Here is a 16812-nt window from a genome sequence, read left to right on the forward strand (position 1 = left end):
GGAACAATTTTTTTTTTTTAGGAAAGACCACTAGTATCTGACTTTAATCCCTAGATTGTTAATCCAGAGATCTACGTAATGCCCTGGGGAAAGGCTTGAATCCCGCCATGCTGAAATCATGCCATGGCAGATGGTGGAATTTGAATTCAATAAATATCTGGGTATAAGAGTCTAATGATGAGCAGGAAACCATTGCCAATTGTTGGAAAAAACCGATCTGGTCACTGGCGTCCTTTAGGAGAGGAAATTGCCATCCTTCCCTGATCAGGCCTACATGTGACTTCAGACCCACAGCAATGTGGTTGACCCTTAACTGCCTTCTAGGCAATTAGAAGTAGGCAATAAATGCTGGCCTAGCCAATGACATTCTTATCCCATGAATGATTTAGAAAAAATCAGATCTTCTTCAAATTGTCTAAAAGCTTTCCATTATATGAGTTTTTCTAAGCTAAAAATCTTTGCCAATTATCATAAACATAAAAGCAAACTAAGATGTTTCAATATTGCTGGAAAAGCTTAGCAGGTCTGGCAGCATCTGTAAAGGAAAAAATGGAGTTAACATTTTGGGTCTGGGGACCCTTCCTCAGAACACCGGACCTGAAACGGTAACTCTGTTTTTTCCCTCACAGATGCTGCCAGACCTGCTGAGCTTTTCCAGCAACTTTGTTTTTGTTCCCGATTTACACATTTGCAGTTTTTTTCAGTTTTTAACATGTTTCAATGTTTTCTGTCTCCTTTGTTAATCCCCACACTATAAACAAGCTTCCTTTAAAACTCACAGGATCATCCAATCCCTACAGTGTGGGAGCAAGCCATTCAACGCGTTGAGTCCACACTAATCCTCCAAATGGCATCCTAACCTGACCCTCTGGCCTACCGTATCCCTGTAACCCTGCATTTCCCATGGCTAATCTAAGTAGCATACACATCCCTGGACACTATGACAATTTAGCATGGCCAATCCACCTAACCTGCTCATCCTTGGACTGAGAGAGGAAACTGGAGCACCCAGAGGAAACCCACGCAGACAGCAAAGAATGTGCAAACTCCACACAGACAGTCAATTGTCCACCAGACAGGTGGAATCAAACCTGAGTCCCTGGTACTGTGAGGTAGCAGGGTTAATCACTGAGCAGTCATCCAATGCATACTGGTTTACAGCAGACACCTCAAAGTGCTGGAGGAGTACCACCAATACTGCCTGCGCAAGATCCTGCAAATTCGCTGGGAAGAAAGATGCATCGACATCAGTGTCCTTGACCAGGCCAACATCCCCAGCATCGAGGCACTGACCATCCTTGATCGGCTATTATGGGCTTGGCACATCTTCCGCATAATCGACATAAGACTCACTGAGCAGGTGCTCTACTACTTCCAGCTTTGAAATGGCAGGTGAGCCCCAGTTGGACAAAGGAAGTGCTTCAATGATACCCTCAAGGCATCACTGGCAAAGTGCATTCCTAAAGACACCTGGGAATCACTGGTCCAAGGCCATATAAAGTCGAGGAGGAGCATCAAGAAAGGTGTCGAGCACCTCGAGACTTGCCGTTGGGATAAAGCAGAAGTCAGGCAAAACAGTGAAAGGAGTGTGCTGCCGCACCAATGCCCCTCCCACCTCTTCCTGTGACCACCTTCTTCCCCAAGTGAAACAGAGCCTGCGGTAGCTGTATTGGTCTGTACAACCACCTACAGATTCATCCTGAGGGTGGAAGAGTCATCTGCATCTGGCTCTAGAAAATCTGGCCTAGTTAATTATTAAACCTCTTCACAAAAATAGATCAACACTCATTGTTAACAGTTTAAAACCCAAACCCTTAATAAAACAAAGGGTATCTGTATCTATATACAGATCACACACCTTTCATAACACAAAGAAATTGTCCCAACTTCTCCAATTTAACACCAGTAGTCTTCCTTGAGTCCTCTATCCATTCTAGGGAATGTTAGATTCTAGAGATGAGTATCATGAATGGGCAGGCTGAACACATTTTTAACCTACCAAAACATTGATAGTTGACCAACCATTACTGTCAGCCCACTGGATTTTATTACATCTACAAGTGAGCTATCATCAAAAAGTAAGCTGACATGGTGGTATTGCAACTTTGTCCTACTGATTAAAGCACACCATCTAAAGTAGATGCAATGTGTAACTTAACTGATGATGTTATTTCATATTTATTTTAATTGGTACATTTAAAATAGAGGAGTTGAATATTCTGCACTCATTTGATATTGAACAAAAACAACGATGAACTGCTAATGAAAGTTATGTGAATATTTATTCTGAGGAGCATGTTCTTTGTAATTATTTTTCTTCTCCTTTGTTCCTAGTCTCTCCAATTCACGGATAACTGTACTGGAAAAAAAATGAGTGGCGGTGCTGCTATTGAGTATCTATTTTGAGCTGAAGGAAGCCTATGACAGGAACCTTAATGGGGTTCATCTAGGTGGAAAAGTTGAGCTTCCACCTTCAACTTTCTTACAGTAATGCTACCAAAATCAGGTGCCAACTCTCTAACAAAAAAAGTTTAGCGTTCATAATCAATTTCCGCAGTCCATTAAAACCAGTGAAACAGACTTCATAGCCATGCAGAATTGCCTCTATTAATTAAACAGTAGCTTAAAGTGTGCATTCTATTAATACATTAAATTAAACCAGTACTCTGAGGAACACTTTGTGATGCAATGATTAAAACAAGGAATAATCCAGACAAGGTAAATGTTATCCCAGTTAATCACTGCTTGCGAACTATAGCTCATTCAGAACACAGTTAAGTTCATTTGTCAAATCCAGTCACTAAACTGTTGAGAGATAGTAGAAACTGCTGATTCTGGAGAATCTGAGATAACAAGGTATAGAGCTGGATGAACACAGCAGGCCAAGCAGCATCAGGGGAGCAGGAAAGCTGACGTTTCGGGTCGAGACCCTTCTTCAGAAATGGGGGAGGGAAAGGGGATTCTGAAATAAATAGGGAGAGAGTGGGAGGTGGAAAGAAGATGGATAAAGGGGAAGATAGGTGGAGAGGAGACAGACAGGTCAAAGAGGCAGGGTTGGAGCCAGTAAAGGTGAACTTAGGTGGGGAGTTAGGGAGGGGATAGATCGGTCCAGGGAGGATGGACAGGTCAAGGAGGCGGGATGAGGTTAGTGGGTAGGAGATGGAGGTGGGGCTTGAGGTGGGAGGAATGGTTAGGGAGGCGGGGACGAGCTGGGCTGGTTTTGGGATGCGTTCAGGGGAGGGGAGATTTTGAAGTTTGTGAAGTCCACATTGATACCCTTGGGCTGCAGGGTTCCCAAGCGAAATATGAGATGTTGTTCCTGCAGCTTTCGGGTGGCATCACTGTGGCAATGCAGGAGGCCCAGGATGGACATGTCGTCCAAGGAGTGGGAGGGGGAGTTGAAATGGTTCGCGACTGGGAGGTGTAGTTGTTTGTTGTGAACTGAGCGTAGGTGTTCCGCAAAGCGGTCCCCAAGCCTCCGCTTGGTTTCCCCAATGTAGAGGAGGCCACAACGGGAACAGTGGATACAGTATACCACATTAGCAGATGTGCAGGTGAACATCTGTTTGATGTGGAAGGTCTTCTTTGGGCCTGGGATGGGGGTGAGGGGGGAGCTGTAGGGGCAGTTGTAGCACTTGCTCCGGTTGCAGGGAAAAGTACTGGGGGTGGTGGGGTTGGAGGGGAGTGTGGAGTGGACAAGGGCGTCACGGAAACAGTGGTCCCTCCGGAAAGCAGATAAGGGTGGGGAGGGAAAAATGTCTTTGGTAGTGGGGTCAGATTGCAGATGGCGGGAGTGTCGGAGGATGATGCGTTGGATTCGGAGGTTGGTGGGGTGGTACGTGAGGACGAGGGGGATTCTGTTTTGGTTGTTATTGTGGGTAGGGGGTGTGAGGGATGAGTTGCGTGAAATGCGAGAGACACGGTCGAGGGCATTTTCGACTCTGTGGAGGGGAAGTTGCGGTCCTTGAAAAACGAGGACATTTGGGATGTCCAGGAGAGGAATGCCTCATCTCGGGAGCAGATGCGGCGGAGGCGAAGGAATTGGGAATAGGGGATGGCCTATTTGCAGGAAGGTGGGTGAGTGGAGGTATATTCTAGGTAGCTGTGGGATTTGGTAGGCTTGAAATGGATATCGGTTTCCAGGTGGATGCCAGAGGTGGAGACAGAGAGGTCCAGGAAGGAGAGAGAGGTATCAGAGATGGTCCAGGTGAACTTAAGGTTGGGGTGGAAAGTGTTAGTGAAGTGGATGAACTGTTCGAGCTCCTCGTGGGAGCACGAGGCGGCGCCAATACAGTCATCGATGTAACGGGGGAAGAGGTGGGGGATAGGGCCAGTGTAGTTTTGGAAGAGGGATTGTTCCACGTAGCCTACAAAGAGGCAGGCATAGCTTGGGCCCATGCAAGTACCCATGGCCATCCACTTTGTTTGTGGGAAGTGGGAGGAATTGAAAGAGAAGTTGTTGAGGGTGAGGACGAGTTCGGCTAAGCGGATGAGGGTGTCAGTGGAGGGGGACTGGTTGGGCCTGCGGGACAGGAAGAAGCAGAGGGCCTTTAGACCATCTGCATGGGGAATGCAGGTGTATAGGGACTGGATGTCCATGGTAAAGATGAGGCATTGGGGACCAGGGAATTGGAAGTTTTGGATGAGGTGAAGGGCGTGGGTGGTGTCACGGATGTAGGTAGGGAGTTCCTGGACCAAGGGGGAAAAAATGGAGTCGAGATAGGTGGAGATAAGTTTGGTGGGGCAGGAGAAGGCGGAGACAATGTGTCGACGAGGGCAGTCAGGTTTGTGGATTTTGGGAAGGAGATGGAAACGGGCGGTACGGGGTTGGGGAATGATGAGGTTGGAGGCTGTGGGTGGGAGGTCACCTGAAGTGATGAGGTTGTGGATGTTTTGGGAGATGATGGTTTGGTGGTCGGGGGTGGGATCATGATCAAGGGGGCGGTAGGAGGCGGTGTCAGAGAGCTGGCGTCTGGGCTTGGCGATGTAGAGGTCAGTGCGCCATATTACAACTGCGCCTCCCTTGTCCATGGGTTTTATGGTGAAACATTGGTTTAAATGTAGAAAATAGAGAGGAGGATGGGGTAAGGAGTAAATGATAGGATAGAGCTCAAAGAGGGAGAAGAACAATTGGATAGACCAATGAGGTGATAACGATAAGGCTGGGAAGGTGAATAGTTGTTAATGGCAACTGTTAGTGACTAACAATAGGTAGTGCGTAATGGAAGGCTACATGATAACAAGGCCTGGTGTGTGGGGCAAGGGACTAGGACATGGGAGAGTTTAGGCCCTAAAATTATTGAACTTGATATTGAGTCCAGAGGGCTGCAGGGTCCCCAGGCGGAAAATGAGGTGTTTTTCTTCAAGCTTGTGTTGAGTTTCACTGGAACACTGCAGCAAGCCAGAGTCAGAGATGTTGGCCAGGGAACAGGTTGATGTGTTAAAGTGGCAGGCAACTGGAAGCTCAGGGTCTTTTTTGCAAGCAGAATGTAGATGTTCAGTGAAGCGGTCACCCAGTGTACGTTTTGTTTCCCCATGTTGGAGGAGATCACATTGTGAGCAGCGAATGCAGTAGACTAGATTCTGGGAAGTGCAGGTGAAATGTTACTTTACCTGGAAGGTATGTTTGGGCCCTTGGATAGTGGGGAAGGAGGAGGTAAATAGGCAGGTGTTGCACCTTCGTCGGTTGTAGGGGAAGGTGCCGTAGGGCTGTGGGGGGGCTGTAAGGGGGGAAGGAGGTGTGGACCACGGTGTCCTGGAGGGAACAGTCCCTGTGGAAGGTGAACAAGGGAAGGGAGGGGAATATGTGTCTGATGGTGGCATCTCGCTGGAGGTGGAAGAAATGGCGTCTGATGATTTGCTCCCTACCCTATCCCCCTCCCTATTTTCTCTATATAAACTGATGTTTTCCCAACTACCATCAGCTTTGAGGAAGGGTCACTGGACCTGAAATGTTAACTCTGATTTTTTTTCACCAAAGATCCTGCCAGACCTGTTGAGCTTTTCCAGCTATTTCCGTTTTTGTTCCTGATTCACAGCATCCACAGTTATTTCATTTTTTTTAGCAGTAGGAGCTTAATGTGCTGAACTATTTACAAGATGTTGCTGAACTTTAATTTGCTGTTAAGGTTGTGACCCAAGTGAAACCTATTTTTCTTATTTGCATGTACCACCCCAGAGGTCTCTTGTGGCATAGTGGTAGCACCTGATGCATCTTTGAGCCCAGACGCATGAGTTCAAGTCCCAACTGCTCTGGGGTGTATAATAACATGGCTCAAAAGGTTGATTAGATACAGGTTGAAATCTGTACCATCCCAGAAGAACTTTTGTGGGGTGCAGTGGTAGTGTCTCTACCTGTGGGTCAAGAGGCCTGGGTTCAAATCTCACCTGTTCCAGAGGTGTGTCATAACATGTTTGAGCAGATCGATTAAAAAAAAATCTGGGCCATACTATAAACGTGATTGTGTTCATTCCTCAACCTGCAGTAAAAAGTTCCCTTTGTTAAGTCCTTCAGTGTTCTAGAGAAAGTTTGCAACTCCAGTTGCAATGCTGATGGAAGTTTGATTGAGACATTTGTTTGGCTGCTGTAGTTCCAAAGATATGTCAGCAGTGAAAAAAGAATTGATTCTCATTGAGCTTTCATCAAGAACACAGAAATGGGATTGAACACTATACTTGTATTTAGTCAGGATCATGCTACACCTGCTTAAAGTTGTAATGCTGAAAAATAACAGAAAAACAGATAGCTACAAAAACAAAGTTGCTGGATAGCTAATTTGATTCAGAAGTTTCGATCAGTGACTGACTGCAACGATTTTCATTTTTCTCTTTGACACTTATAATTTCTCACTTCCCAATGTTATGCCATAAAGCCTTCTTGCAAATGATATCATAATTTCTTGTCAGAAAAGCCTGTAGGATTTGTGTTGAATTTAATCAAGGAGAGATTTTAATGCAACTTATTTTGAACTAAAACATATGGATAGCACTGAAAAGGAGTGAATTTTCAAAACATCACAAATTATTTTTCTCAAAAAAAACTTCTATTTGTTTCTTGGTTTGTGCCACTTGGTCATGTTTCCTTTACCAAAGGAAGAAAGATACTCAGCGCACAGCATCTGTTATTAGGCCATTTCAAATACCTTTGAAGAGAGTTGCAAACAGTGCTTGAAGACAGATTTAATATTAATTTATCGTCCCTCCTAATGTGAATGTGCACATTCTCTCCCTATTTACTAATGGACTAAAACAGAGACTTTCACAGACTCCCTACAGTGTCGAAGCAGGCCATTTGGCCCATCGAGTCCACAGGGACCCTCCAAAGAGCATCCCACCCACACCCACACCATTTCTGTAACTCTGCATTTTCCATGGTTAATCCACCTAGCCTGCACATCCCTGGACACTATGGGCAATTTAGCTTGGCCAATCTACCTAACCTGCACATCTTTGGACTGTGGGAGGAAACCGGAGCACCCGGAGGAAACCCATGCAGACATGGGGAGAATGTGCAAATTCAACACAGTCCCTGGTGCTGTGAGGCAGCAGTGTTAACCACTGAACCACTGTGCTGCCCTCAAGGTCAATGACCTTTCATGAGAAAAGTTAGACATGAAGGGATGGGAGCTGGAGTAGGTTGATCAGTCCTCTGAACATCATTCAGCAGGATCATATCTGTTCTTATGTCTGAATTCCACTTTCTCTCACCTTCCCCATATCCCTTTGTGCCTTTAATAATCAAATATTGACCAACTTTTGACTTGGAAACACTCGTTGAATGAGCATCAACAGCTCTACTGGTTGCGACTTGATCCCCAATTCTTAAAGTCTGACTTCGAAGTTTTTAACTAACCAACCAGAGAAAACATCACACCAGCATCTACCCATTGGGTCAACAAACAAAGAACAAAGAACTATACAGCACAGAGACAGGCCTTTCAGCCCTCCAAACCTGCACTGACACATTTTGCCCTTCCATATTATAACTGTCTTCACTTCCAGCCTTTAAGAATTTCACAGGTTTCATTGAAATCACAGCTGAATATTAAATCTGAGAATGGGAACCTGATGCCTGTAACAGTTCCTAATCGTAAAACTATGTTTCATAATGTACATGACTTAACATTGTTTTACAATGTTAAAAATGCTGAACTGACATGGGGCCAGGTTTGATGTCCAGGTAGTGATGCTGGGAACAGTCCCAGTTTAGTCGGGGTGATGCTGGTTTATTGATAATTTCATTAGTGCAATGTCACTAGCAATCCATAATCTTAGGTTAACTGCTCTGGAAGAATAGGTTTGAAACTTACCATGGCTGCTGGTGAAATGTAAATTTGATTTATACATTTGGAATAGAAAGCTAATCTCAGTGATGGCGATCATGTCAATTGTGGTGAAAACAAAACACCTGCTTCATTAATGTTCTTTAGAGATGAAAATTTGTCACCCTTCCTCACATTTGTCTTCATACACACAGGAATGTGGTTACGTATCATTTGCAATGACCTGAGAAGACAATCATTTTAACAACAGTTAGGGATGGGTAACAATGCTGACGTTGCTATTGATGCTCATATCCAATGCAAGAATCAATGAGAAAAGAAAACCAGTGGAAATGGTTTGACAAGATTAACAATGTCCATGACTGGGCAAAGTTTTGACAGAGAGGATGGAAAGGCAGACATCACAGCGTGCCAGCACTGGCTTGGGCAGTGGTCCCAGGATGGTGCCACAAATTTCAATGCTGTAACAGTTGCAGTGTCCAACAGGAGAGATATTTTGTTCCTGATATCTGGAAGAAATAATCCACCAGGAAAACAAAGACGGCATTCATAGAAAAGGTGATGGGTGTCGACAGGATGTGAGTGCATTACAGAAAGTAAATGATATTCCAAGGTCTGGAAAGGTGAGTGGTATGCGACACCTGATTGATAGGCCTGTATCTTTGCGGATACTGTCTTACACATGAGTGTGTGTGTGTGTGTGTGCGTGAGTGTGTGCGTGTGCGTGTGCGTGTGTGTGTGTGTCTGTCTGTTTGTCTGCACTGTTCTCCTCAATTTTGTCAAATCAAGTAGCCAGTCACAGCATTGAGCAACAGTAACATACAGAGTGCAGTTGAACAGGGCATTACTGAGGTTATCCCACTGGAATAGGTGGAGCTGGCAACAAAGAGGTGTGTTAACCATGGTGCTGTGGTCTGCTCTGGGGTAGACTGTTGGCAAAGGAGATCCAAATTTCAGTCAGTTTGGTTTGCAATGGGATTATTCAGACTAGTATGCCGTGTAATTTTCATAGATCATAGAATCCCTACAGTGTGGAAACAGGCCCTTCGGCCCAACAAGTCCACACCGAACCACAGAGCATCCCACCCAGACTCATCCCCCTATAACCCACCTAATCTACACATTTCTGAACACTACAGGCAATCTAGCATGGCCAATCCACCTATCGTGCACATCTTTGGACTGTGGGAGGAAACTGGAGTACCCGCAGAAAACCCATGCAGACACGGGGAGAATGTGCAGACTCCACACAGACAGTTGCCCAAGGGTGGAATTGAACCCAGGTCCCTGGCACTGTGAGGCAGCAGCGTTAACCACTGAGCCACTGTGCCACCCAATTTGAGAGTTATAGGCTTGCCTGTACCAGGGGCTGGGAGTAGCTTGGGTACAACATTGCTAAATTTGCCAAGGCCCTTACATCCATGCTAACCTGAGGATTGCCATTAGCCCTGGAACTTCCCTGCTCTTTTCCTTCAATACCTCCTTTATCTTCTTTTTCCTCCACTTCTTCTTCTTTTTCTCCTGAAGGTGAATGGTGTTCCTTCATCCTGCACCAGACATCTTGGTTCTGTATAATCATGCTGTACAGCACATAGCAGATGATCACACTACAATATACCCTGACTGACACGCACCGGAGATCAACACTCGACTGGTCAAGGGAAATGAAATGCATCTTCAGGATGTCAATGGTCTGTTCAATGCAGGGAGTGTTAGTTAATGGCTCTGGTTGAAATGTCACTCTGTGTTTGTGTCTAAGTGCTATATTTGTTAGGAAAGACATATTCAGGGGGTGAACCTTACCCCTCAGCAGCCACCATAGAGTCTGGGTGTTGACTTGAAAAGGTGTAGTACTTCAAATTCTTAAAGACACAGTGATAGGCGCCTGGGAACACAGTGCAGACCAAGACAAGAGTCCTGTGGTCACACATAACTGGACATTCATGGAATAGAAGCCTTTCCTGTTCAGTAACACTATGATCTTGCTGGTGGAACTGTCTTTCCTGATAACTGGTCTGCTACCTGTTTGCAGTCAGCTTCCAACACGTGATGTTGAAACTCCAAGGAAGGATAAGTTGTTGAAATCTCTCCTGTTCTCATGGATCAGCCAACACAGAAGGCCGCCTTTCTTCCTGATTCTGCTACATGTGCCTGTTGGTATCCTGTCACTGGGCAGCAAAGAAAGTTTAGCTTTTGAGTAGAAGTGAAGTTGACTGATGGATAATAATGGTGAGACCATGCATTCCTCTATCCTTCCAGACTTGATTGGGATCTCCTTCAGAAGCGCAATGGTGATACTTTGAAGACTCTCTGCTTGGATTCCAAAGGGGATTGAGATGTGGATGCTGCCACGTGCTTCAGGTCTGGATGCAATAGCAGCCATAATTCTCTCTCAATTTTCTGGTCAATATTCCAGCTCAGGGTCTCCGTGTTTCCATTGTCTGGTGAGGGTGGAGGAATGGTATAGCACCGGAGGCCTACCATACCTTATGTCTGTGTGTTGACGGTAGCACACTGTTATCATTTCAACATGTTTTTGGAGTATCCCTCAGAAGGCTCAACCAAAAACTTATTGTGAAGATAAGACTGCTAGGACTGGATCTGCCCTTTCAGTACAGTCAGTTCTAATATAACACGATAGTTCTGTTCTCATGTGATCTCGCCCTATAAGAAAATCGCGCAATAGCCATGCCATTTAAACTAATGGTGCCAGAATCACGTTATAGCCAATACAGGTAAGGAAAGTTTGCATTCTACATATCTAAATTCTTCAAACAGGTTAAGGCCAATTTGTGTTGCAGAAGCACACGTTATAGCAGAACTGACTGTACAGTAATCTGTTCTGCCTGCCTCTTCAGCCTGGATCTACATTCCATTCCACACCTACAGGTACCTCCCTGACAGTGGACTCCTTTCTGATATAGTTGTCTGTTCTGTCCCTGTGGCCCTGATAATGTAATCACGTGAATCAAACGACACTCAGAGTTGGTCACTGCCTTGTCTCTTCAGTTCCATCTTGGTGCTTCTATCTCTCAGTGTTTCAACTAGGCAACGGTTCAGCTACCTGTCCTTGGTTGGTTTAACAGAGAAGCCCAGGAAGATGATGAAGTCAAACAGCTTTACCAGCCCTCACGGTTTATGGGAAACAGGTTCTCTCCTTTGCCTTGCTTGTGCCCAGAAAATCCCTTTAGTACCTGAAAGATTCTCTGTGGACATCCGTACCTCACCTGTGCATTTCATGGTGAGCCTTCCCAAACATATGTTCTATCATGACTGCCACCTCCAGTAGTGACATGATCAGCTGAAAATCCTTGATTTGGCCCATGGCCGTAAGATCAATGGACATTTTTCAATTTCTCCCCAAACTTGTCTTATCCTCTAAATGTGGGCAGATAGGATATTCATGATAGGTAATTCTGCACACCCTCTATTTGTGTCAAGTAGGACAAAGTAGAAACCCAACTTCATCCATGAAGCCCGTGCCCTTGTTAGAACTACAGCTATGTCAGCCTACCTTTCTGACACATTGGTTTAACCACTTGCTTCATCTCAGCCAGACACTTTCCTATTTCCTGCAGCAATATTTGATGTTTGACTTCTCAAAAGCCACCTTGGCACCAAAATGGGACTGAAGGTTCAAGCACACAAAGTGCATCAAGGTCAAAGAAAAGTGAGCCTTAAATCAATCATTAAAACTCTTCACAAATTATTCATGGAAAACCTTAATTCTGACAGACAAATGGTGTAAGGACATTTGTGACCAACACTCTGGGACACCAGGAAGCTACTGAGAGCTCAGTTCATCAGCAGGGTACAGAGCAGTTGGTGGATCCCCTATTGTAAATATCCATGACCGTGTAAACCAGATTGCCTCATCTCCTAGCCAACTAGGGGGGCTGTCCTCTCTTTGGGGCTTTTCAGACTTAGAAATACCATCCAGGCATCCCTACCAAGTCTCTAACAGTTGTATGCCAGATTCCCCTTTCCAGCTCACTCACCAACATCACAGGCTTTGAGCTGTCGCACTGCAATTCATAAGTCCTGAATTTCTGCTCTTGCTCCTTGCTGCTGCTCTCTCACTACTACCTCATGGCATCAGGCCCTGCACCCCTGGTCCGCTAAAGACACTGCGCCCTGCAAGGCCGGGTCAACTAGTACCCCTGCCCAGCACAGTCCTCCCGCCTGCTGCCAGAGGACCTGCTACAGAATGTTTAGCTAAAAGGGATGTTCCAGCCTACTTTTAAGTTGGACTTCTATTGAGGTCTGTTCGTAAATGCAAAGGTAACAGAAAGGTTATCTTCATGTAATATTAATCCAGAAAACAGCTTCAGAGTCTTTACCTTAGCTGACACTTGCAAGCTGTGATCTTGCATATTCATGATGGCATCAGAAATCTTCAAATCAATTGGATCCAGGACGGCTTCAATGTTGAAAGGTCCTTCCAACCTTTCCGCTACCAAGAGCATAGCATCTGTCAAAACAAGAAGGAAGTGCCACATGAAGGGTTAAAATAAATCATGCTGACATTTCATAAAAAGTTAGGCACAGAAATGCTGACTGTTGAATTTTATAGCTATGCTGGGATATGAAGTATGTGAAAAATGGGAATATTTGAACAATATTTGATAATGCCATATAATTGCATTGTCAAACTGCATTAGTTTAATTTCCAGGGAAAGTGGGTAAATAAAGTAGAACCTTTTCATTTTCAATAATATACAAGGAATAATTGTCTCCAACTGAAAATTTATAAGAAATGCAAAAAACTCAAGTATCATGTACAACCTCATTGACTTTTACCCAAAGTCGGGAGGCAGAAAATGCAATAATCCTCTGTGTGCATTTCAGCATATAAATAAGGATTAGAGGGAAAACAGAAATGCTGCATGTGTCATGATCATGCTTACAATCAGAAATTGGTGTTTGTCACTAGCAAATGATTTAGTTCTTCTGGCTGTCAACTGTCATATAGAATACTGTACAAAAGATAGCGCACAATGCTAACCAACTGCATAATTTATGAGCTAGAAAAAAATCCAGCAAGTCAAATATTACAAATAGAAATGTTTATTGAATAATGCAACTACTTGTGTCATGAAGATTTTATATTATGAAGTGGTCAATCAGGACTACCGTGATATGTACCTAATGCTTATGATCTGCATATCTTTCTACCATTGAAAGAAGTTTTCAGTTAAAAAAAAATGTCAATGCGTAATAAAAGCAACACTTTTTAAAATAAAAATACTTCTTTCTCTTTTACTTGAAACCAACAATTCCTTTCACCGCACATTGTTTTCTATGATTTTGAAACAAATCCTTCTCTAAAAATTCTACAAGATTCTGAAACTATCTACGAATTACGTAAATTAAAAATCAGACAAGACTTATGTTTTGTTTTTTAAGACATTACTATAAGCTTATTCCTCTAATTAATGCATATTTTATACAAATATCACATTTTAGTACTTTGTGTCCACTTATCTTTGGACCATATGTAGCCATCACATTAATATATACTAGTTAATACATATTCTGCTCAACAATGCTCAAATTTATAATCTAACTGGAGATGTGACTTAGGATTCAGTACAATAGAGCCGGCAAAAATTGGTATAGATGGTGACATCTGCCCTTCTGGCAGCATCATACATGTTGTGGTCATGTTCATTGGAACCATCTGAGATGCCTTGGGGTAGAGTTTCTGCCGCCAATGGTTCTTACTGTTATCGGTCGAAGTTACTGTTACCAAGTGAGGAAGGATGTCCATACTGAGTTTTTAGTTTTATTGGGAAAATGCAGAAAGTAAACTGGAGGAACGTCAGATCAGCCATGATCCAATTGAATGGTGGAGCAGGTTCAGGGGTTAAATGGCCTACTCCTTTTCTTATTTGGGAGGTTATGCTGGAACTATGTAAAATGTTGGTTAGGCCACAACTAAAGTGTTATGTGTAGATCTGGAATCCACATGATAGGAGGTTACAGAAAAGATTTACCAGGATGTTGCCTGGGCTAAGCAGGGACATGATTGAGATGTCGAAAATTGAGGGACATAGACAGGTGGACAGGAAGAAACTTTTCCCCTTGGTGGATGGAATGACGACTGGCTACATAGATCTAAGGCAAGGGCAGGAGGTTTAGAGGGCATATGAGTAAAAAATCTTTCATCCAGAGAGTGTTGGGAATCTGGAAGTCACTGCTTGTAAGGGTGGTAGAGGCAGAAATTCTCGTAACATTTAAGGAAGTATTTAAATGTGCACCTGTGATGCCAAGGCATACAAGGCTACGGGCCAAGTGCTGGAAAATGTAATTAGAATAGTTAGGTGGCTGTTTTTGACCAGTATGGATGCGACGGACTGAAGGGCCTTCTTCCATGCTGTTGACCTCTATGACTCTATGACCAATGTTGTTAACGATATTGTTTCAGAGAGTCAATGACCAGCTTTTATTGCAGCCATAAATTCTTTTAAAGTGAAACAAAAGTCCTCCTTTAACTGTAACACTCAGACTGAAGATTCATTACAAATTTAAGTAGTAGGAAAATCAGGAACATAGGAACAGGATAGGTCATTCAGCCTGCGAACCAGCTCCACCATTCAATAAAATCATGGCTGATCTGTGGCCTAACCCCATAGGCCTGCCTTGGGCACATACTCCTTGATACCCTTGCTTAATAAAAACTTGCCTTACTCAGATTTAATACAAAGTACAAAGAAAAAGAACAAAGAACAAAGAAAATTACAGCACAGGAACAGGCCCTTCGGCCCTCCAAGCCTGCACCGACGTGCTGCCCATCACAACTAAAACCCCCTACCCTTCCGGGGACTGTATCCCTCTTATTCCTATCTTATTCATGTATTTGTCAAGATGCCCCTTAAAAGTCACTATCATATTTGCTTCCACTACCTCCCCCCGCAGCGTGTTCCAGGCACCCACGACCCTCTGCATAAAAAACTTGCCTGGTACATCACCTTTAAACCTTGCTGCTCGCACCTTAAGCCTATGCCCCCTAATAACTGACTCTTTCACCCTGGGAAAAAGCTTTTGACTGTCCACTCTGTGCATGCCCTTCACATTGTAGACCTCTATCAGGTCACTCCTCAACCTCTGTTGTTCCAGTGAGAACAACCCAAGTTTCTTCAACCTCTCCTCATAGTTAATGCCCTCCATACGAGGCAATATCCTGATAAATCTTTTCTGTACCCTCTCCAAAGCCACCACATCCTTCTGGAAGTGTGGCGACCAGGATTGAACGCAATATTCCAAATGTGGCCTAACTAAGGTTCTATAAAGCTGCAACATTACCAGCCAATTTTTAAATTCAGTGCCCCAGCCAATGAAGGCAAGCGTGCCGTATGCCTTGTTGACCAACTTTTCCACCTGCATTGCCACTTTCAGTGACTTGTGTACCTGTACACCCAGATCCCTCTGCCTATCAGTACTCTTAAAGGTTCTGCCATTTACTATATATTTTCCATTTGGATTAGACCTTCCAAAATCCATTACATCACATTTTTCTGGATTAAACTCCATCTGCCATCTCTCTGCTCAAGTCACCAACCAATCTATATCCTGCTGTATCCTCTGACGGTCCTCATTGCTGTCTGCAATTCCACCAACCTTTGTGCCATCTGCAAACTTACTAATCAAACCAGTTACATTTTCCTCCAAATCATTTACATATATTACAAATAGCAAAGGTCCCAATACTGATCCCTGAGGAACGCCATTAGTCACAGCCTTCCATTCAGAAACACACTCTTCCACTGCTACTCTCTGTCTTCTATGATTGAGCCAGTTTTTATCCATCATGCAAGCTCACCTCTGATCCCACGTGACTTTACCTTCTGTATCAGTTTGCCATGAGGGACCTTGTCAAAGGCCTTACTGAAGTCCATGTAGACAATATCCACTGCCCTACCTTCATCGATCATTTTCGTCACTTCCTCAAAAAACTCAATCAAGTTAGTGAGACACGACCTCCCCTTCATAAAAATATGTTGCCTCTCACTAATACACCCACTTATTTCCAAGTGGAAGAATCCTCTCCAATAATTTCTCTACCCCAGACATAAGGCTCACCAGCCTGTAATTAGCTGCATTATCCCTGCCACCCTTCTTAAATAAAGAAACAAAAAAATGTAACAATTGAATTAGCATTGACTACCTTTGAGGAAGAGAGTTCCAAACTCCTGCTGCTTTTGCAGGTAGAAGTACTTTCTAACATTTCTCCTCAATGACCTGAGTCTAAGAATTAGGGCATATCCCATCGTTCGAGAATCTTCCACCACTGGAAATAGTTTATCTTTACATACTCTGCCTTTCCCTGTTAATATCCTGAAGAACTTAAATAGATCATCTCCTAAATCCTCGAGAATAAAGGCTTAATTTAACTAATCTCTCCTCATAACCCCTTAAGTCCAGTATAATCCTTCTAAATCTGCACTGAACTCCCTCCAGAGCCAAAACATCCTTCCTAAGGTGTCTAAGATAACAAGGTGCAGAGCTGGATGAACACAGCAGGCCAAGC

General features: G+C 43.9%; 1 protein-coding gene across 1 annotated transcript in view; it reads right to left on the reverse strand.

The window, feature by feature from the left end:
- Window positions 1–16812, reverse strand: part of gpc6a (glypican 6a) — an 892798-nt gene that overhangs the window by 48576 nt on the left and 827410 nt on the right. Inside the window, exon 5 of the mRNA XM_048598401.1 lies at window positions 12623–12753. Coding sequence (XP_048454358.1) covers window positions 12623–12753 — 131 coding nt within the window. The remainder of the gene's footprint in view (window positions 1–12622; window positions 12754–16812) is intronic.

The sequence above is a fragment of the Rhincodon typus genome, chromosome 6 (assembly GCF_021869965.1).
Source record: "Rhincodon typus isolate 14 chromosome 6, sRhiTyp1.1, whole genome shotgun sequence".
Classification (NCBI taxonomy): Eukaryota; Metazoa; Chordata; class Chondrichthyes; order Orectolobiformes; family Rhincodontidae; genus Rhincodon; species Rhincodon typus.